The following is a 21,677-nucleotide window of genomic DNA, read 5'->3' on the forward strand; positions in this document are numbered from 1 at the left end:
GGAGGACTGCCGCCGCCGCTGCTGCTGCCGCCGCTGCCGCCACCGCCGCCGCCGCGAATTTTTCTCTCTTCCAAACACAAGAAGAAGCCGCCGCTCTACGTCGTGGTGAGCCCCTGACGGCCCCCTTTCGGACTGGCCGCCGCCGCAGTGCTCTTGCGCCGCCGGCCGCCGCTCGCCAGGGGCCTCTGCGGCAAAGCCTGCTTGGACCTTACGCGCACGCTCCGAGATCGGGGGCAGGCCTCCCCGTCGCGGGACGCTCTCCGGGTTCAAGGAACGCATACAATGCTCAGCACAACAAAGTTTGCTTTTTTGCCGTTAAGAAACACAGTCTACATAACATAGTTTTACTTAACAAGCTGATACTTGCCGAAGGGAGAGAGGGAATAAAAAAAAAAGAGACCCGCGAGTAGCTCCCGCCGACGTCCGGGCCCAGGCGCCGTTAGCGTGCGCTCAAGAAAAGGCATGTGTACATAAGGTGTATATCTGCGAGAAAGGCTGCTCCAGAAGCCGTTCACAAACAGATTTTATTTCCTATGTGCCTTTATGGGTTAATACCTGCTTTTCATTGACTGCATCAGCTTTCAACCATGCAACGAGTGTCCTGGTTTTTCTCTCTCTTTTTCGTCCCGTTGCGCGTCCTGCAAAGTTGTTAGCCAGTGTTGTCGAGGATTTTTCTCTCTTTGGGACGTCCCAGGCGATCCCAGGAGCGTGCATGCAAAAACGCCGCCGCCACCGCCGCCGGCCAAGCAGTAGTTCCTTTGGTTTGCCCCGTCCCGTGCCCCGCCCGCATGAGTGAGTCATGCACGAAGTCCCTTCCTCATTCTGCCTCCTCCCTATCCTGAGCCCATCTCCCTCCATCTGCCCCCCTTTACCAGCCTGCAAGCACAAGGGACGCACTCGCCTGCATCATCTGCCTTGCCTGAAGAGAACAAGTGTCTCACAAACTTCCGCGGAGCCGCGTGTGTAGGTGAAGCCGAATGTTCGCAGCGTAGATGCGAGTCCGTTTCGGGAAATGCTGAGGCTGTGCACACTTCTCTCTTTCTGTTCATTATTTCCGTTCGTGAGAGCGAGGACAGGTCCGGGTTCCACAGAGTCCAGAAGCAGGGTGCCGCAAAAGCCTTGTCCAGCGACACGCACGGAGTCTAGAGAGATTAGCAGCAAAAACTACAGGCATCGCTGTTCCTCGCGCATAAGCCGCGCCATGCCATGTCGTGTGATGAGCCACTCGCAAGAGCGGAATGACAGAGAAATCTCAGCCCCGTATCCGCCTCACAAAGAAGGACCAATATTCTCATTTTAACGTCCATTGGCGCCAGACAGTGTGTAAAGCCACCGCCATCCACACGGGGGAGCACCATGAAGGCCCCGCGCACGTTCTCTCTCTCTCTCTAACTCCTTCGCTTGCCCGCCTTCTTCTCGAACCATCCGAGCTCTCGTTTCGCTTCCCACAGCGCTGGCATACACCTTACACACGCGGCTCTGCATTTTGCCTTTCGCAAGCACCGGACGTCGGCAACGCAAAGCTAACTCACTACGTGTTACACCAGCTCTAGTCTTACGCACGGCTTCCTTCCCTGGTAACGTTCAAAATCCGGTTCGCGGAGATGAACAGCTGCTTTGTCCCATTCGTCCATCGTAACACAGGGATTTAATTATTGATAGTGATCGCCATGACATACACTTTCCGTGAACGTTTCTGCGAGTTCCCAATAACACCGTAATAACCATCCGTATTTAATCGTCTTGTGTAAGCTCTGCGCCCGTTCGCCTCAGTTACCGCCTTTGGAGAGTTCTTTTGTCGTTTCGGGCAAGCTCAACAAGCAGCAAATAATATTTTCTGTTCTTCAGCGAGAAACAGTGTGAAAACAGCTTCGACTCCGCGCACACCTACGAAGGAAAAGCAGACACACAACGCGCTCCCTGTAAACGAGACAGGCTGCTATGAACGCTACCTCATTTCCCCCGATTCCCACCTTTACCCTTCCTTGAAGGCGTGCGGGATATGCGCTAACGCCGTCTTGTGTCAGATAAAACACAACAAACACTAACTCGAAGCCTTGGGAAAATGAACCTCACTGTCTCAAAGCCACACACTGTATTCGGATGTAACGTGGTTGCTGTACCACAAGCTTCTGCACGAATACTTCTTGCTAATAGCCACCGTCTTAGCTTGAATGTTTTCATTATTTATTTTTACTCCGCCCTCATCCTAGCCAGTGGCGTCCCGGTACAGCACATTCAATTGCCAGTTCCGCATCGCCACTGTAGCCCAGCTTTCGAACATGACCGATTATGTAAAGCACAGAATAATTGGCTCTAGTGCAAATAGATGCATCGCAGACGTCATGACCTCTTGAGTGCTCTGGAATGTTCCCGGCATACCTTTCTAGGTCGAGATAAAATGAGTCATGTAGCCAGTCTGATAAAAAATACAACATATGTCCAAGGTATGTACGCGATTTTCGTCAGTATTCAAAAGCAACAGTTTTGCTAATGTAAACCGATGATTGTGACCATTACCGTTAAAAAAAAAAAAAAAAAAAAAAAAACGAACTGTCCTTAGCAATCAACGCTATTCAAGGTTTAAAAATGTATTGCGTAAGGCGTAAAACTTTCTGGAAACCCAAATGCCACGTGCTTCAAGGAGAAAAGAAAAATAGAATTCCTTTTTTTTTCTACTGGATAAAAATTAACGCAACCATGCTTTCGCAGCCCTGCAGCTGTCTTGAACAACTGAACAGTTATCGTAGAAACTTTTCGTCGCCCCAACGCGGGCGCCCCAACGCGGGCCTCAGCCAAAATGCACAACTGCTCTTTCGTGTAAACTAACTAGCCATCATCGTCCGCCTTCAGAAATTACAAAGGTTATACAAATATTGCGCACATAAAAGCTATCGGACAGTTTTCGCAAATGTGAATTCACTGCGCCACCCAACAGATTTCTCACACCTCCCTCTTCTTATCCGTAATTCATTAAAGAACGATATGCGCAGGAACCAAGACAAAGACATATATATTCATCATTATAAGATCTTTTTGTCACTAGCTTACTCAACGCTTTCCAGGTACCCACTGCCGCATGAACGTAAAGAATGTACGCTTATAACTCTCTGAAATTCAGCAAAAGTTATCGTTCGTTGCCTCATCTCGCAAAGGTCCGTTCCCGAATGACCATTTATGAACTGCTGTTTCAAGCTGCCTAAAAAAATATGGAGACGTCATGTTCTCATTCCTTCGGTGAGCGCATGCAGCAATATTTTAAGAGAGAGAGAGAGATGACAACAGGTGACTGCAAACTTGGCTTCAACCTACTTACCAAAGGTTATTTTTCTTTTTGTGTGCTTTTTTTGCGAGTACTCAATAGATTCTCAACAGAACCTTTCAAGTCCTGAAGTTTCAATCCAAAGCTGTTTTTTGTGGTTCTCTAAAGACCCTACAGGGAAAAAGAGTTAAATTAAATTGATTAAATCTGAAATGCTTCCTTCCGCGTAACAGACAAACTTCACGTCTGTAGGTTGCCGCTGACGTTGCCCTTGATGTTATTTCACACACACAAAAAAAAAAAAACACGCGTTCCGAAAACCCGTTTGCATACCTACGAAAGCACAGTCAGATTGCTTACGTACTTTTTTTTTTTTTCGTAGTCAGAAGGTTCTTCATAAAAATTGCAAACACACATAAATCAAAGCGTCTTGGAGCTATATTTCGCGTAGCTGTTCAGACAAAACGACTTAGTGAACTGACCGAGGCAGGCATAGCGACACGCTCCTCCTTGAGCCTTTCCAACCTTTCCCCATCCTTAGACCCTCCCGCTTCCCATTCTGATATTAGGGAGTGTGGGACTGAAAGGGTATGCCTTTCTGCGTTTTCTGTTCACCGTGCGGCGGGGAACTCTCGAACTCTCGCCTGAAGTGTTGTTACAAGGCGGTATCGTTTTTTCGCGAAGGTTGTACTGCTGCTTCCATGGTTAACATGTGCGCGTTGTGCAATGGAAGATGGTTGCCATACAACATGTACGTTTTTGCTATCTGCAATTTTATTGTATACATTTTTGCTTTTGTTTTTCCTGTATCGAAGAAAACTCGCGCAGCGCATCGAGTGAATGCAATGTAAAAAATTAGAAGAAGAACAAGAAGAAGAGAGAGAGAAATACAGTTGGCTACTGCAAACTAAGGTGGCACGTTTCTAGACATAGGCTGTTTTCACACACATGCGTGCTGTTATTAAAACATGATCGATCCTCTTTGCCCCGCTAGACGCGCCGCTGCTTGTGAGCACGGCTTTTTTGCCCTTTTGCGGCTGCGGCAAAGTGGTGTCATGCACAAAACGTCCGAAATATTGCGTTTTTTTTTCTTCTCTCTCTCTTTCATTTGTTCCGAATCCTGTTTTTCTTCCTGAGATCTTTCCTCTCCCTCCCTTCAATCGCATCCTCGTTTGTTTCCCTTTCCAGGGCGTACACACATTGTCACTTTTTGGCAAACGCAGGGACGTACAGTGAACGTCGGCTCGAGCGCACTAATGGTTGTGTCTTTTTCCCTTGCGGTCCTCATTCTGTTCAGTCGTCCGTACACGTGTCCTCCCCTTTACCTCCCTGCTGTTTGTAAGCTTCTGTTTGTGTTTTCCTCATGTTTGCTGTTTTTCAGCAAAACACAAAGTGCTACAAATCGCTTCATTATTCCGTCGCGGCACGCACGCCTGTGTGTGCGTCTGCGGACAGATGACGCTTCATATCTGTTCCGTTTGTTGGAAGCCTGTAAAAAAAAAACATACATGCAAGCCACTCTTTTTCGGCAAGCCATAACATATATATATATATATATATATATATATATATATATATATATATATATATATATATATATATATATATATATATATATATATATATATATGTAAAATGCTACGAAAGGATGGGTTCGGACCACCATCACCCCACCAGGCTCGGTTAGAATAAAGAGAGGAAAATAACAGAGAGAGAGATACAAGGAAAAAAATGGTTGTGCGCAACGCCGCAGAGGTGGACGATGTCTATATACTTGACAGAAAGAGAAGAAAAAGATGAGAGAGATAAGAAATATATAAATATATATATATATACACATACATACGACGAGGTCTGCGACCGACGACGACGGTGATTCTTTTCACACAAATTGTTTCCGCACAAAATGTAAGCCACTTTCTCACACACATGCGCGCCGTCGCTCTATCTCTCTCTCTCTCTCTCTCTATCGCTGCGTCGTTTTTTGCAAAAAACATGGACGCTTAGACGTAGTGTACAAGAATTTCCATGCTATAGGACTGAGCAGCTACGAATCTAGAGAATGTCGAGGGTCTTTTCCGACTAACACTTAGGATCAAGCGGCGAGTGCATGTGTTCAGTTGTCTTCTCTCTCGCCGGCAGGGGGGAAGGGGATCGTGCCGACCGCTCGTCCTCTCCTCCCCCCTTTCCCTTGCCACATAAAACAGCCCCCATTACTCCACCTGCAGCCTGATACACGCCTACGTTTTAGCCAACATCGCGCCCCGATGTTTTCCCGTTGCAAGATCGGGTGCCGCGAAGAAAAAAGAAAACAGAAAAAAAAAAGGCGTTATGTTACGTTGCGTTGTGCTCGGAGTCACCACCGTTGCCGCCGTAACGGTATAGTGAGAGTTATAATACCTAAGGCGGATCTTGTTCACGAGCAGTTCGTCGTTTCGTGCGCCGCAGCTTATGGTTTTGACAAAGTTGTTGTTGGCCATCTCGGCTTATAGAGAGAAAATCGGTATAACTGTTACACGCACGGTAACGAGCGGTTTAGCATTCTACTATCGCAGAACTCCGGCAGACGAGTTATATATTCCAGGGCAATTGTTTGCTGACGTTACTGCTCCTCTGTTAAAGCAGCGTGACGCGAGAGGAACCTTTTCGTTTTTGTTCGCTTTCGAGAGGAGGCTTTGATGAAAAGTTGACAGCCGGCCACCCCGCGAGGACCATTCGGTCTGCTCTTGTCACTGCGCTTTAGGGAACGCGAATGACTCCTCTTGTGCTGCATGGCTGATATGTGACGTGACCGCTCCATTGAAGTGGCGCATAGCTACGGAACTGCACGCCGATGACTGTGTTCAAATGGTGCTGTTCACGGCCTGATTGCAATTAAGCCGTGGTGAATATAGTGTAATTAATTGTTGACCGAGCGATAGCTGCTCAATGTATTCCTGTGCAATCTTTCATTTATTTGGCCGCATCAAGACAGTCGAACATTACGTGTTTTTGGCCTCTGGCCTGGCGAGCAATATTTGTCTTAATGACCACTGCTTGTTCGTGTGTTGAAACAGCAATCATCCTATTGTCAGCTTCATTAACTGAAATTACTGTTAAACACTGTGTGAAGCCTACAGTTTACTCTGCGCAAAAGGGCAGCGGTTAAGCAACCACAGTGTCGTTGCCACTTCGCTTTCTTCGGGCGCCTAAGGCTAAGATGTCAGTAGGTCGACATAACTGCAGGCCACGACTTTCAAGACAGGATCCTTGCTTGTTTCTTCTTTCTCGTAACAAAAAAAAAAAAAAAGCGAGGTGTTGTTAATGTTAACAGGACAACTTTTCCCTTGTTCACCATGCCTTGTTCAGGAATTGTGCGCGTTGCGTTTATAGAGTTCGCAAGCTTAAGCCTATTTGACAGCTGTCATAGCCAAAGGTCGGGTCCTTACTGTCGTCCTTTTCTTTCTATAGAGCGTCGGGCTTTTAGTGGGGCTCTCATGGAGCGAGATTCTGCATACGCGCTGCCATGTTTTGAGAATGATAATTCTCCTCCAGAGGGAACACAGTCAAAATAAGGCCAACGAGCTAGACCTGGGTGTGCGCTTGACCTCGTTTTATCTTTCATGCATCTGTCTGACTTTTTTTTTTTTTTTGCCAGCGTACAACGGTGCTGACACGTCTGAACGAGCACCTAATCAAACGCTAGTGCACGGGCAGACCGAATGACCGAAGTGCGTGAAGCCGGAGTTAAAAACAAACACAACTTGTTAACCACGAAGCGAAAAAAAAAAAAATAAGGGAAACAATTGTTATTTACCATCGCTTCGTCTAAGTCACGGGATCTTGAGTAATTCTATATGGCTTCGATGAATTAATTGAATTTATTTCGCAATACCGAGGAATGAAGGTACTGCACCAAAAAGAAAACATGATATGCGTAGAGTGAATAATAAGTCATAAGCGAGCTTCTCGCTAACCTGGAGAGAAATCAAAATACAATTTAACAAAGTTCACTTAATGAATTTGTATTTTTTTATAGAATCCGCTGGAGCGGGAACAAACCCAAACAAAAGATTAGACAAATCAGCGTACGTAGCACATTGAAAGAGGTCATTAAAAAACATAAAGAAGAGAGATATGCTCCTTCCTCTCCTCCAACCTCCTCTCAGCATGTTCCCCTTTCCAAACCTCGTTTTATTTTCACCTGTTATTTGCGAGCGAAACAGCAGAAAAGCTAACAATTAAAGACCGTTACCTCTCTGGTTATAAGGACGGGAAAAGAAAAGCAACACTCACTTAAGCCTTTTAAGCTTGTACTTACTTTGTAAGATGTTTTCAACTTCACAATTTGTACCACATTTCCTGTAAATACATCATTGAATAAATTTTTAATAATTTATCACAAGAGAATTCTACTTGTTATTCAGTTGTGGGCCCTTATGCTCAATAATCTTATCGCGAGTAAGGATCTCGGCAGTGTCTTAAGAGTGCCGAACGGAGCTGCGCATTCATGGCCACTACAAAAACCAGAACTGGCAGACACTTCATAGGCATTGTCGAAGGAAGGTCGTCATTAGCGTCCCGGCTATCTGCCTTTAACGCAAGCGCGCGTCCCTGAGCGTATTGTCCTTCCCAAGCAATCATTAGCGCGTGGGCTCCATTCCTTGACTTTAAAAAAAAAATAGACTAATGGACAAATTATATGCATGATCTCGAGCCAGTAATCCGTCCGTAAACACATTCCAAAACAAACTAGAATCTACATGTAGTATAGGTGCCCCTAGTTACGAACCTTGTAGGCGCAGTGTTCTCTCGCAATGTTATTCTCGGGCGACCAGCCTCAGTGGCAATGATTACCAAGACGAAAGGATTTGGTACACAAGTCAGCTCACGTCGTCTTACAAACCAAGTGGATATAGCTTGGTCTAGGTGGCATAAGACAGCGGCAAAATCAGCGCTAGAGGTCCCAAGGACGCTGAAAGGGTAAAGAGGTGACAGAGTTTGTTCGCCTCTTTAATTCTTTTCTGTGTCTTCTGATAACCTTGTGAAGTTCTCAGTCACAATCTACAATTTCTCAGAAGCAGCTTTGAATGTCGTGTATTAGCAGTGCTGAATGAAACACAACCAGAAAAACTCCGAACTCTAATGACCTCAAGTCCAAATTTTTTGGACATAAATTTTCATTTTCACGAAAGCGATTAATATTATAGGGTACTGTTATGTGCATATTCATGGAATGTAGTCTAACCTTCCTTTGCTTAGCAAATTCTTGGTTTTGAAGTTGGTGGTGTACTAGGACCGGATAATTAGGCCCGCCATAAGAAACCAACAGGCTACTTTTTTAAAGCTATAAGCGTTCTAAGCGATGATTTGCGGATATGTTGATTATTATGCATGGTACGATCTTAGGAATCTCAGGAAAACAGCGTTCATAGACAATTTCGCACTGAAAAAACGTACTTTGCAAAACTTTCAGGGTATGTCAGAAACTATGAATTTTTGCAGGGTAGACTTTCACTCCGAAGGCAGGGACACCACACTTCTTAACCAGCAGTGGCTGCGTTTTCTATTTAGCAGGTTATATTTTTTGTGTGTGTGTTTACTTCTACATTGTCCAGTTTTCGCTTTATACGGCACTGATGGTATACATCGAACAGTGCTGGTTCTACGTCTTTCCTTGTTTCTAGATATATATATATATATATATATATATATATATATATATATATATATATATATATATATATATATATATATATATATATATATAAATATATATATAACTAGTTTCTCCTTTGTGGACACGTTTGGCAGCAAGGATGAGGCATCAGAGAGAACAACGTTCAGCCTGTCAGTCTGTGTGGTCAAGTCGCATATCAAACAAAGCACGTAAGTATACTGAGTAATGCTTTTATTAGCCCTATCTGCAGAGTACGGAAGCATATATATTTATTACAAGAAATGGGTACGTCATCGCGCTTTCTGAGTGCACGTTTGTATACTGCTCCCCCTTACTTCACACCGTCAACGTCCCTCACCATATTACCTGAAGTAATATCAGCAACTTTGCGAGCTCATTCACGTTGACAAACATACTCATGAATTACTTCACCCCCGAAAACAATGAGATGCTGAAGATGCTCACACAGCACTACTGGTAACCGTTTCCCCACTTAACCCTTATAAATATTGTCTATAGATTCTTTACAGGCTTTTTTACAGACTCTACAGTCATCATTTGCAGGCCTGTTGCTTTTGTCTATAAATAATCTACAGACTGCAGTCTATTGTCCTCTTAATTTCATTTCGTTAATAGACAATCTAGGCTGTGTACATACTGAGTTCTGTAACAGCCTTCATTTTCATCGTCTAAAGAAAATCGATATAACATCTATAGAAAGCCTTAAATTTGTTTGAAGGCAGTCGATAGATAAAAATAATCTAAGAAGAACCCACAGGCATAAATTTTCTGATAATCTATAGACCTCAATAACAGGAGCTTAGACAGCTTATGAACTGTCTAAACATACTCTGTAAAGGTTGGAACCATGATGACGGCCAAAACTCAAACACGGGTATTTTGGCTAAGGGCAGTAGTAGGTCAACTCGGCACGTGGTTGTTGCGAACTATTCGTGAATTAGCTGTAATTGTAATAGCAATGTATCAATGACGCTTGGGTGGAGCCAAAGCATGTACGGTAAAATACCGTATTCGCAGCATGCTTTTTTCCTATAGCGTCCATCCCAAATCTAGGCAGTTAAACTCCAGTCTTGCAACTGAAGCAGGGACGCTCATATAGTCTGAGGGCGTTACCGCACAAAGTAGCAAAGGTAAGTTGATAAAGTGGATCATGAAAGTTTAAAAACATTAAACGCTGTCATCCGAAAAATACTATGCTCAGGGTGGTTTGCGCCGATCGTGAGTAACATCGATCAGCGGTGGCAAACTATAAGACATAGATCAGTGTAAATAACAAAATAGGACACATTGTTACAGATTACTGAAAGATGCCGGGTCAATTGGTACATGACCAACAAAAACAGTGCACTATAAACGGGACAAATAATAGAGGACACGCACATACACACCCTGTGTGTGTGTGTGTGTGCGTGCGTGTGCGTGTGCGTGTGCGTGTGCGTGCGTGCGTGCGTGCGTGCGTGTGTGTGTGTGTGTGTGTGTGTGTGTGTGTGTGTGTGCGTGTGTGCGTGTGTGCGTGTGTGCGTGTGTGTGTGTGTGTGTGTGTGTGTGTGTGTGTGTGTGTGTGTGTGTGTGTGTGTGTGTGTGTGTGTGTGTGTGTGTGTGTGTGTGTGTGTGTGTGTGTGTGTGTGTGTGTGTGTGTGTGTGTGTGTGTGTGTGTGTGTGTGTGTGTGTGTGTGTGTGTGTGTGTGTGTGTGTGTGTGTGTGTGTGTGTGTGTGTGTGTGTGTGTGTGTGTGTGTGTGTGTGTGTGTGTGTGTGTGTGTGTGATAACAGCAACGTTTTTGCTTTTTGGGTCATTCTGAGCGAAACGTCCTAGTGCCTAAAAACTAACACCGCCAAAAGTTTTGAAGAAAAGAATGGGCATGTTCGCAATGCGCCAAACGTCTTTCTCCAAAGTTTTTCTCTCGATATTTTGTTTCCTGGCGTAAGCGCTTATTTGAAGCTTCCTCAAAAGAGCAAAAGTTGGTCTAAGAACAAAAAGTTTCAACACGCCTAGAAGACGCAATCACTGATGCTATTTTAAAATATTTCACTTAAGTTCTTGGATGAAACATTACAGGAAAGTTTCACGCTTTCTTGGGTCATTAAAAATGCAAGAAATGTGACATTTTAGGTCTTTCTTTACATTAACCTCCATAAAGTTTCAGCTGAAGCATTTTTCTTTCTTTTTTTGCGCTTTCATGGGTTGTTGCAGACACTTGTTGAATGGAACGGTTTTCAAAATAATACCGTATGTTCCAAACCACGCAAAACGCGATTTCTCTTGATATTCACGCCCGTATTAGGCCGTATTAAAGCTTATTTTTTGTAGGGGCGGCGCCATTTAGCGGAGTCATGGAACCTCTAGCTCGGCCGCGAAAGTGCCTAAGCAGTCCGACGCTTCGCGCTTCAAAGGCTAGAAATGAGCGTGATGAAAGAAATTCCGACGCTTCGCGCTTCAAAGGCTAGAAATGAGCGTGATGAAAGAAATTACAGTTTCTGCCGTCATTCTCAGGAGGGGCGCCACTACTCAGGGACGACGTGCAGTCAGGATGGTCGGTCAGACGCCGCGGAAGGGCGCCGGCGCTGTTGGCATGTGTCTCCGTTGTGACTGCTCTGCCAGGCCGCCTGGTTATTCTAGTTCTGTGCGCGTATGTAACCAATGCCTACAGATTTCAGCATTGCTCTATAAGCGCATGCGGCATCATGCCGCACAACTGCTGTGTGCCGGTGTGCAGCGACAGCGAAATTAAAGGAAAGGTCTCACGATATGTTAGCATGAGCTCCTTTGCGAACTACACGGGTAGAGGGTTTAAAAGAATCGGGAGGAAGCGCCGCTTTTAGGAGTACTACATGACAGCATGAATTGCTCCCGCACGCTGCCCCCCTTACATATTCTCGTTCGTTGCATTAACTTTGTTACATGTCTAATCTCTACAATTTCTTCCTTTGGGCCCCTGTCATTTCACCGATACTCATTAGCGTGCACTCGTAAGCTACCGCATTATTTGAAAGACCACTCTGCATAGATATAAAGCCGAGTTATAAAAGAGCCTTGCGAACATCCCTGCGTGGCGTAGGAGAAGCCTGTCTTACAAGAAAACCAAGAAACCCGGGGGATTCAGTTGTCATCTCAACCTTCCATCTCAAGGCAGCAAGCAGACTTCACACAATACTTCACACAAGCCGAGATCAAATCAGTGCTTGAACATATCTCCCCTGACATCTACCTACTACCTGACAGAGGCACGCCCGTGACTTTTCTTTCCGAGAACGTGTCCTTTAACGCTGTACCGTTAGAATACTTCCCGAGATGGCCCGGGCAGGAAAAGAAGCAGTTAGAACCCGAGTGGTGAATTAATCGTATATTCACTGCATTTCAAATACAATTACTGCAAGAAGCAACCAAAATAAAAGACCCATTTTTTGTCGGTGCTTCCAGGCCAGCTACGGTTCCGAACTATCCCCATTACATACGACATGAACGCGAATAAAGAAGAAAGCAGAAGGGAAGAATTGACCTATCCGCTGATGACAAGGTTTGAAGAACTCCAGCTGAATGCGACGGCTCTAGAGAGAGCCCAAACATCTTTGTTGGGCACCTCAGATATCCAAAAATTGAAGTAGGCCAGCCTATGCACCTCATGAACTGCCTGGAGTTCAGACGAATCGACAAGCTATGTAGCATATTGATTTTAGCTATCCTTCATTATTGCATACAATTTCCGCAGTTCATTACCGAAAGACAAGATCGCGGCCACACCATGGACCCCTGCAAAGTATTCGTATTCCTGTGGAAGGTGACACGACCACCGCTAACAAAATGGGCTGAATCAACCATACATAGAAAACAATTGTACCGACGTGAGCAGTTCAGTCTAGAGCGCTCGAACTGTGGCCGGCGGAACATAATATGGAGAATTTTAAAGCGGGTAGTGGCTTCCATTGTAAGTAATTAATTTTTACTCAAGCTCTAGCCCGCATTTATACGCAGGCGATAAAACCCAAGCGCCGCTATCGAACCAAAGCAAATGAGGAAATATTCAAATTCAAGTTTGTTCTGCATTTTATACAATGAAATGCAAGGCACAGGAACCTTGTCCGGAGATAACTTGACAGGGCCCATGTGCCCTTACCAATTGTTTGCATGCAGTTACAGTGCAGCAAAAAAAAAGCATCATCAACTCAAACACATCATTATTTCAGTCAAAACAATATAATGCACATAATGATGTGTGCAAAAAACAATAAGCTACAAAACGTCTTAGGAACATTTCTATGATTTACCCAGACATGTGCTCGGTAGCACGCACATCTGAACAGAATTCAGTAGATAAGCTGTTATTTCTGCTGGTTTTATATCACCTAAATTCAGCCTTTTAAGATGAGCTCATTCGGAAGCTGCTTATGCAATTTTCGATGTTGTTCAAACCATGGCCCGTCCTAAAAAATGGACCAACCATGAGTCCTGGTTGCGCAGAGAGGGCAGTATATAGCATGCGAGGAGGTCGTTTTAGATTAAAAGGGGCCAAAAGGCTTTGTTATTGACTTTCAGGAATGTCTTGTATCGTGTTATCAATCGGTAGCTATATGTTCGCAAAAGGTAAGACATTGAACATCGGAAAAAGAGGCATTGATGGTGCACCCCAAGAAACTCTCGCCACCTGGCGAAGCGCTTTTTTCATAAGTAACTGGATTTTATTGCTGTTTACTTTTGCTGTTGTGCTCCAGACTAAGGGAGAGTAACCTATTTGAGATGCAAACAGACAATTGCAGAAACCTACTCACTTCTGTGCTTGCACATTAATTTCTCTCGAGGAAAGTTCTTCAAATTCGAAAGAAACCTCCAACGTTTGTGTATCTCACATGACTGCGAAAAAAAAAGAAAAACTTGGCTGAGCTCAGCTCTTTGAGCTGTATTGTGTTTTATCTGCGGCAGCTACAATACACTATTATTTAAAATTGTTGTCCACTATAGTAATCTTTAAAGCAATTACGTGCGAACAAGTTGAAATATGATGCTGAACAGCGCTGCGTTTATAATCATAAGGGCGCTAAAAGTTATATAGCGTTAATAACCGGTTCAAAACCGTGTCCTTAGGTTAGATAATTATATGTTAAAAATTAACATAGCTTGCTGAGTACTTCGTGTGTTTAAAACATAGGTAACGGAATGGACAACCACTCGCTGAAACGCGCTTACAAGCGACGCGATTTATTTTTATTTATTTTTTTCGGCTTAAATAAGTGCATTTGTCTGTCGGAGCAGCGCAGTTGTGGGGACGTGCTGCAGTGGATCTCAAATGTGCACGTGGATCATCGTTTATGTTTTGTGAAGCATAGGTCTTAAATCCAGAAATTATGAAGCGCCACCCGTACACCAAACCTTCGATGAAATCGTAGCTATCCGCCCGTAACTGTCTCGAATCAGTGACTCAGTGGCGGTGGCGATGGGAACTAGTTAACCATTCTAAATCAATAATTAAGATATAAGGAGAAAAAATGAGCATGATAGCTACTGCTACCACCCCGTTTCAAAGGGGACGCTCCTATATTCCATCCATCCAGGAGCATCATACCTGTTTCGGGCGACACGACAGGCCGCACCTTATGCGTATCCACTCAGCGGTCGTAACGGTGCCTAGAATATACTGACAGTATATTATAGACGCTCCATTCTAGCTTTCCCTCCTTGCTTCATTGCAATAGCGTGAGTTGCTCTGGGACGTCAATCCCTATAAACTAAACCAAACCGAACATGCAGCCTATGCTCTCTGCGTTAATATCGCTTATACTACAAATTTATTCGCACTTAGGCCCCACTGATTGTGACGTCATTGCAAGATCAGCCCCTATCAACTATGATTTGCGACGTACGCATGACAGGCGATCTGCAGAACAAATAAAATAGCAAATACAGTACGCTCCTTAGCACGATATATGCGTTGCTTTACGCCCTGTGCCCAAAGTGACATCTACGGGTCGTTTGCTAGCCCACTGAGCGCGTTTTACACACTATGAGTCGAAATACCACTTATGCACCACCAAACATTGCCCCGCCGGGGTAGCGCAGTGGTAAGACGCCCGACTACTGTGCCGGAGTTCCCGGGTTCGAACCCGACCTCGGCGGCTGCGTTTCGATGGAGGCGAAACGAAGTGGCGTCCGTGTGCTGTGCGATGTCAGCGCACGTTAAAGATCCCCAGGTGGTCGAAATTATCCGTAGCCCTCCACTACGGCTCCCCTTTCTCTCTTTCCACTTTCATTCCCACCTTCCTCCCTTCCCTTACGGCGCGGTTCAGGTGTCCACAGAGCACGTGTGACAGATACTGCGCCTTTCCCTTCCTGTGAACCAACCAACCACCAAACTGATCAACAAACAAATATACTCATCCAACAGCAGCTCACATCACATCAAGGAAAACATGAGGGATATTTATAGTTTGGTATCGGTGAACGTGAAAATAATGATGTGATGATTTTATGGCTGAACTGAATTCATCATACTGAAAGAAAACAAAAAACACGACATGCCATCGGTGGGTCTTAAAATACAGATATTACAGAAATATCTAGCGCAAAAATAAAAATGCAGGAAATACACAGCATCTTATGCCGGTGTTTAAAATTAGCACGTTACGCTGGAAGTACTGCAGTACAAACAACTAGGACAAAACAGCTCACCTACCTAAGTTTGAATCTATTTTCAGTGTTGTGGGGTGCTACACAGACACGCTGTAGAAAAAAATATAAAAAGCGAATCAAGAACAGTGGCATTACACGTACTGATTCGCTGAGCAAACTCACCTCTCTTCATCATATTATGTACAACATAAACACTACAGCATAGGGCCACACTATAAATCTTTGGCTCCTAAGTTACGTCAGAATCAGTGGTAACGAAAAGGTTGATTTATGTGCTGCAAAGCTCGACACATAAGAAATAAAAAAGATAGATTTGCTACCATTTCAGTACTCTTAACTGAGAAAGAAATGACAATCTAAATAGAATACTGAAGTAAATATTAACCCACGCCTAAAGTAAATATTAAGCTTAAACTACACCTAAAATAAATATTAAGCTTAATCTACACCGAAAGTAAATATTAAGCTACACCTATTAAAACTTATCATAGCAGAATGGAAGACATGCTCATGCCAAATATCGTTTCACTGAAGTCATTTTATGTTGCTTTTGCATGGACACACACATCCCCTCGCATAGAGTTTTATTCTTGAAAAAGAATAGACATCAATATCCAAAGTTATACGCAGAGATGGTAACATATAAAAACATTTTCTACTGTTTTATCCTCAATATATGCCTTTTTATCTTTCAGTAGACAAGAAAATGCATTTGTGAGCAAGTCTTGTGTTTTTACGTTTTTTAAAGTAAGCGAAGGTTCTTTCCAAACTTTAAATATATTTTGAGGGCTTCTAACAAAGTCAGCAAATTTTACCCTTCGACTGACGCGGGGTAACCGTTGTCGCTTATATGCGCCATAAAACAAAACACTCACCTATTCCAATCGTGTGAAGAAGCGACTGCTCCGCAAATAATGATGGCATGGCGGTGTCGCTGGAACCATACGCCTGACCAAGGCTGTTCTGTTTCTTGCACATGGTGAGAAATTAACAACCTGTTGTCTCTTACCCTAGTGGCAATGCATGTCTAGTGATTTGACGTGCTCACACAGCCTTTTCATGCAATGTATGGGTGCTCGAAATTTTTCTCTGCCGCTACTGTTTTCTAGTAAAACAAAAAAAAATGTACCATGGAGAAACTGCAAAGCCAATCACTTGACTGGCAAAAAAACACCCAAAATGATTCGACGTACTCCCAAAGATTAAAAATTATACTTTTTTTTTCATTCCCGATCACCACATCTTTACATACAGTGCGAATCTGCTTTCCAGAGCAAGAATACGTCCATATTGGGCCAAGGTAATAGGGATTGATCTTTACTAACTAAATAACTGGCGAATTAACTAGCAAGTTCACAAAACTGAACCTCAACTGTAGCCACTCCTTTTTTTTTTTTTTTTTGTACCAAGCATTCAAAGCAGCTCAGTCAGCATCAGAAGACCATAACTGGGCTGCTGAATGCTGGCACAGTTTTACACACTTCGCGCGGAGACGCGTTGCTTTAGGGCGATATTTTTGCTTCTTAGGTTTAAAACAGTGAGTACGAAGTTAGTCCAACAGCCTGCTCCGCGGACACCCCAGCGCGCCCCAATTGTTAGGGCGCACTAGTGGACCGCAGTTCCTGACATGCACGGCAGCCAAGCGGACGACATCCCGCCCAACCCGACCGCGCTGGGCGGATTCGACGTGCGTCGACCTCGGTGAAGTCGGTTTTTTGTCCGGCAGCCTGTGAGGCGACGACAAAAAGGAAAGCCCTGAAAACAATGGCAGCGCAGCTGTCGCCACTGCTGCTGGTGACGGCAGTCCTCGTTGCAGCAACGCACCCGATCTCGTGCCAGGTGATCGACATAGGTCCCTGCCCGGCGGTCAATGTGCAGGACAAGCTGGATCCAAACAAGGTGGGTGTTTGCTGCCATATACTGCTAAACACAAACATGAAAAGTTTGACAAGCGCCGAAGTCACTTCGTTGTAAACGTTTATTCGTTATATCCGTACCTATGTATCTTTTATTTGTTTCAAAATTTGATAATATAAACCGGGCGCTATTTTTGAGGTCTAATTCGGGCAGTAATCAATATTATTCAACAAAAGTTTTATTAACTGAGGTTTCTTGTAAGTTTTTGCGTCTTTTTTATAGTGGAAATAGCGAAATATGGCGCAAAATTATTTATTTCCACTCCTTGATTTCAAAACCAATGTAAATATCACCTTGCGTCAAGAAAGTGCCCTCCAAGTCAGGTGTGTTTTTTTATTCATATTTGTTCTTAATTTATTTTTTCAAAACTATTTCATAGTATACCATCCTCGCCAACGTAATCACGCAGATAGATAAGATTGTTTCTTATAGCCATGTGCAGTGAAGTATGCTTAATACGTGTAAGGCAAGGAGAACCCTGCACCTGTCGATGCCGTTTGGTTTTTGAGGGTTTTTGAGGGTACTGTATAAGCGCTCCACACTGCGGATGAGAAGCGACTGTCATCAGCAGCAATTCGAAACATTTTCTAGCCTTTAAAACTTTGCAAATACTTCATAAATACTGTCTTCTTTTAGTGTTAAAGCACTACCTCACTATCAAATCTACAAAACCCGGGTTGAGTGTGAAGCCTGCATGCAACAGCACGTAGAGCAACAGTCAAACGAAAAAATATACCGTCGGAGCGGATTCGAAGCCAGGTATTTTTCGTGGGAAGAGAGTACAAAACATCGCAGTGATCACCGCAGTTTATCATACAGCGTCTTTTACTGCCGCTCTCTCAAGCTGTACATTGCATGTCTTCATCTTTATCAACTTTCATTTGTGTGCAGTGGATCGAAACATGCCGCTGTCGAATTGCCACATTGATGCGCATTAAAGTGAGAGACGGTTTGAATAATGGACTTGGCTCACACCAATAATTAAGTAGCCAACTCCCAACTATGACTGCGCATTTATAAAATTGAGTTCACTCACGTTCAAAACCGGCTTGGCCCAAAATCAAACGCGACTGGACTAACCCCAGACGTTTGAATAGAAATTATAGCCGGAAAGGAAGTCGTGATTTGGACGCCTTAGTATACGATACTGCGTTGGTCGGTGGAGCCAAACCGAATTTCTTCCTTTCTTTAGAAGAACAAGGAACGTCGACATAAACCGATAGGTCCTCTCGCCTTCAGCAGTGTATAGTTGATGCGCCGTTGTGTGCAGTTCTCCGGCAAGTGGTTCGAGATCGAGCGCACCTTCGCCAGGTACGCGAACAACCAGCGGCTGCACTGCGTCAGCGTTGAATACTACTATGACGGCCAGGGGAAGTTCTCTGCGGTGAACAGCGCGGTGCTGCCCAAGTAAGGGAGTCTCAAGCAGAACTCTTATTTGAGCTAGTTGGTACATTTAGATTATTTGCGCATTAGGTGTGAATCTAAATGTACCAACTAGCCCAAACAAGAGTTCTGCTTGAAAATATTTCTTCTGCATTTAGACCTTTCCTTTTTCGAAGTTTCCGCACTGAACCTGCCATAGTTTTGTGTGGCGCTAGTCCGATCGTTTGTGTGGCTTCTTTGTCCTTGTCCGTCGCACCGTATTATTTGTAAATCTAAGGGAGACTGCGTGCATGCTGCTGGACACCATGACATGCGCAGTTTAAAGCAAGTGGTCAACTTCAAGAGCACTCTTGTTAAGGTTAACAGTCAGAAAAAGATAACTGAATTTTTTTTGTTCTTGAAACAAAGTTTATGTGCTGTTTTTGACATTGAATGAATTGTGGCAATAAAAATATCTATAGTAACATCAGAATGATGTGTTGCTCCAACAGAAAACTACTGCAGGACTACAGAAAATTCTGACCATATGACAGGACTTGTGGGGCTCCGCAGCCTCAAGTGTTTTAAACCCCGCGCGCGTTTTTTCTATTTGTATTGTGTTTGCGTGGGCAGCGCGAGTGCACATGAGCGAACAGCTAATCAAGGGGGCGTGACATTAGCAGCGAAGAGACGATGGTAGATAAGCGCGTCGGAAGCAAGGCGCGAGGCCTTTCGCCCCGCCGGGGTGGCGCAGGGGTTAGGGCGCTCGACCACTGTGCCCAAGGACGCGGGATCGAATCCCGGCCTCGGTGGCCGCTTTTCGATGGAGGCGGGTCTGCCTGCTGTGGAGCACCCTGGCACACATGAAGCAAGAAGTTGACAGCCTTGGCTGTGGACAGAATCTTCCGGGCCAGTTCTTCCAAGAGGAACGATGGCATCATGTTCTTGCACAGGTAATACTTGTCAAAGGCTCTCCACAGGCGCTGCAGGGCTGGTGGCTATGAAGAATTCACAGTGAACATCTTCAAGCTGCCCTGTCTGGATCCAGCGGCAGAGAATGCAGTACCCTGGTGCGGAGGCTGCTTCTAGCTGTGCTAAAACCATAGTACAGCATGTTCTGCCACTGGATCCAGACAGGGCAGCTTGAAGATGTGCACTGTGAATTCTTCATAGCCACCAACCCGGCAGCGCCCGTGGAGAGCCTTTGGCATGACAAGTACTACCTGCGCAAGAACATGGTGTCATCGTTCCTCTCGGAAGAACTGGCCCGGAAGATTCTCTGCACAGGCAAGGCTGTTAACTTCTTGCTTCATGTGTGCCAGGGTGCTCCACAGCAGGCAGACCCATTCGTGGCTGAGTGGTTTCGGCGTCCGTCTCAACTGCGGGATGTGGTTGGTTCGAAACCCACCGCTGGACACCCACCGGCAGAAATGGGTACAAGCGAACCCCCGGACTTGGTGCCTGCAGCTTCCTCAGGGGGTCAGCTTGGAAGAAGCTTCGCTAAACCCGCTGTGTCCTCCGGGTCGGAATCAGTTTCGAACACTTCAACCTGTAAAGGTGGTTCGAGATTACCATCGGTTTTAACTTGCAGAGTTCGACGATGTGTTGTGTGTGACCCCCATGTGTAGTTGTTGGAACTTTCGAGAAGTTCAGTAATGAGTTCACCCCAGGCTGAGGGCAGCTCGACCCCGCGAGAGGGGAGTTGACTCGAGACTTTGCGCAGTCGTCGAGTTGTTGGCGGGTCCATGCAGACGTGCCGAGTAAGCACAATAAAAAGAATACCGGTTTATTTCCGGATAAACGCAGAAACATTGAATAAAAGTGACATCAAACAAAAGAAACGCCACTGCGCTAGAGACATGCTGTCGACGCGTACGACAATACACTGACAAGGATAAAACCAAACGAGGGTCAGGACTTCACCGCGGCAAACACAACACACTGCGGCGCGAACAGGGCGAGCGACAGGGCCAATGCAAGGTATATGTACTACTATGGTAGCGAAAGCTCCATAGAAGCCCATACGTACAAAACATGGCGGCTCATGGGCTTCAGGGACCAATAAAAATTAGGGGGGCCATGACGTCAAATGACGTCACGCATCCGTTCACTTTGGCGCGAATTATAAAGTTTAAAAAAAAAACGCCGCGTTGCATTGACGAGCCTGCATCTTTTGAAGGTTGTTGCCTTTCAGCGCGCGCCAACCTTTGCCATCTAAAAGAACTCCAGTTTCTGTTGTTTACGCCCTTTTTTATAAGCAGTTGCTCCAGCACAATGAAAGTGGTTGGCAAAGGTAGCGACATTGAAAGGCAGCAATATTTCCAAATAGAGACCACGCATGCAAATTCATAATACAAATACTGCTGCAAGTCATGCAAGTACTTCGGCCATTTACTTTGTCCTTCAGCACAGTAAGGTGCGGTCCAGAAACACTGGTGCAACGGGGCAGTCGTGCCCAGTTCGCAACAGAGTGTACCAAGTGAACAATTATGGTTTTCTATCCATGGTTTATTGCATCAACCAATAACATACAGCAACAAATCACAACAATAAAAATGCATGTCGCAAACAGCACGAACAGTAGCGCTGTTTAACTGGGCTAATAATCTCAATGATCACAGCCGAGGCATGGAAAAGGTTTGAAGTGCCTGCCACAGAACGAACCATGCATACACAGAAAACAAAGCTATCAGAGCTGCAATTGAAATAAAAACGCCATGAATTAGTAGTTGCATCAAAACATACGTGGAGCATAGAGTACTGGGATCACTCTTCACATTTAAATGCTTCGGCAGAAAGTATACAGCAGTTTTCAAGGCAATTTCAAGGTTGCACC

The 21,677-nt window shown here is 44.8% G+C and overlaps 1 protein-coding gene across 1 annotated transcript in view; it reads left to right on the forward strand.

Annotated features, from left to right (window-relative positions):
- Positions 1 to 17,326: 17,326 nt before the first annotated feature.
- Positions 17,327 to 21,677, forward strand: part of LOC146198819 (apolipoprotein D-like) — a 49,402-nt gene continuing 45,051 nt past the window's right edge. The window contains exons 1-2 of the mRNA XM_084591983.1: positions 17,327 to 17,461; positions 18,750 to 18,886. Coding sequence (XP_084448109.1) covers positions 17,327 to 17,461; positions 18,750 to 18,886 — 272 coding nt within the window. The remainder of the gene's footprint in view (positions 17,462 to 18,749; positions 18,887 to 21,677) is intronic.

Source organism: Amblyomma maculatum, chromosome 2, assembly GCF_055883805.1.
Source record: "Amblyomma maculatum isolate TAMU_Amacu chromosome 2, ASM5588380v1, whole genome shotgun sequence".
Lineage (NCBI taxonomy): Eukaryota > Metazoa > Arthropoda > Arachnida > Ixodida > Ixodidae > Amblyomma > Amblyomma maculatum.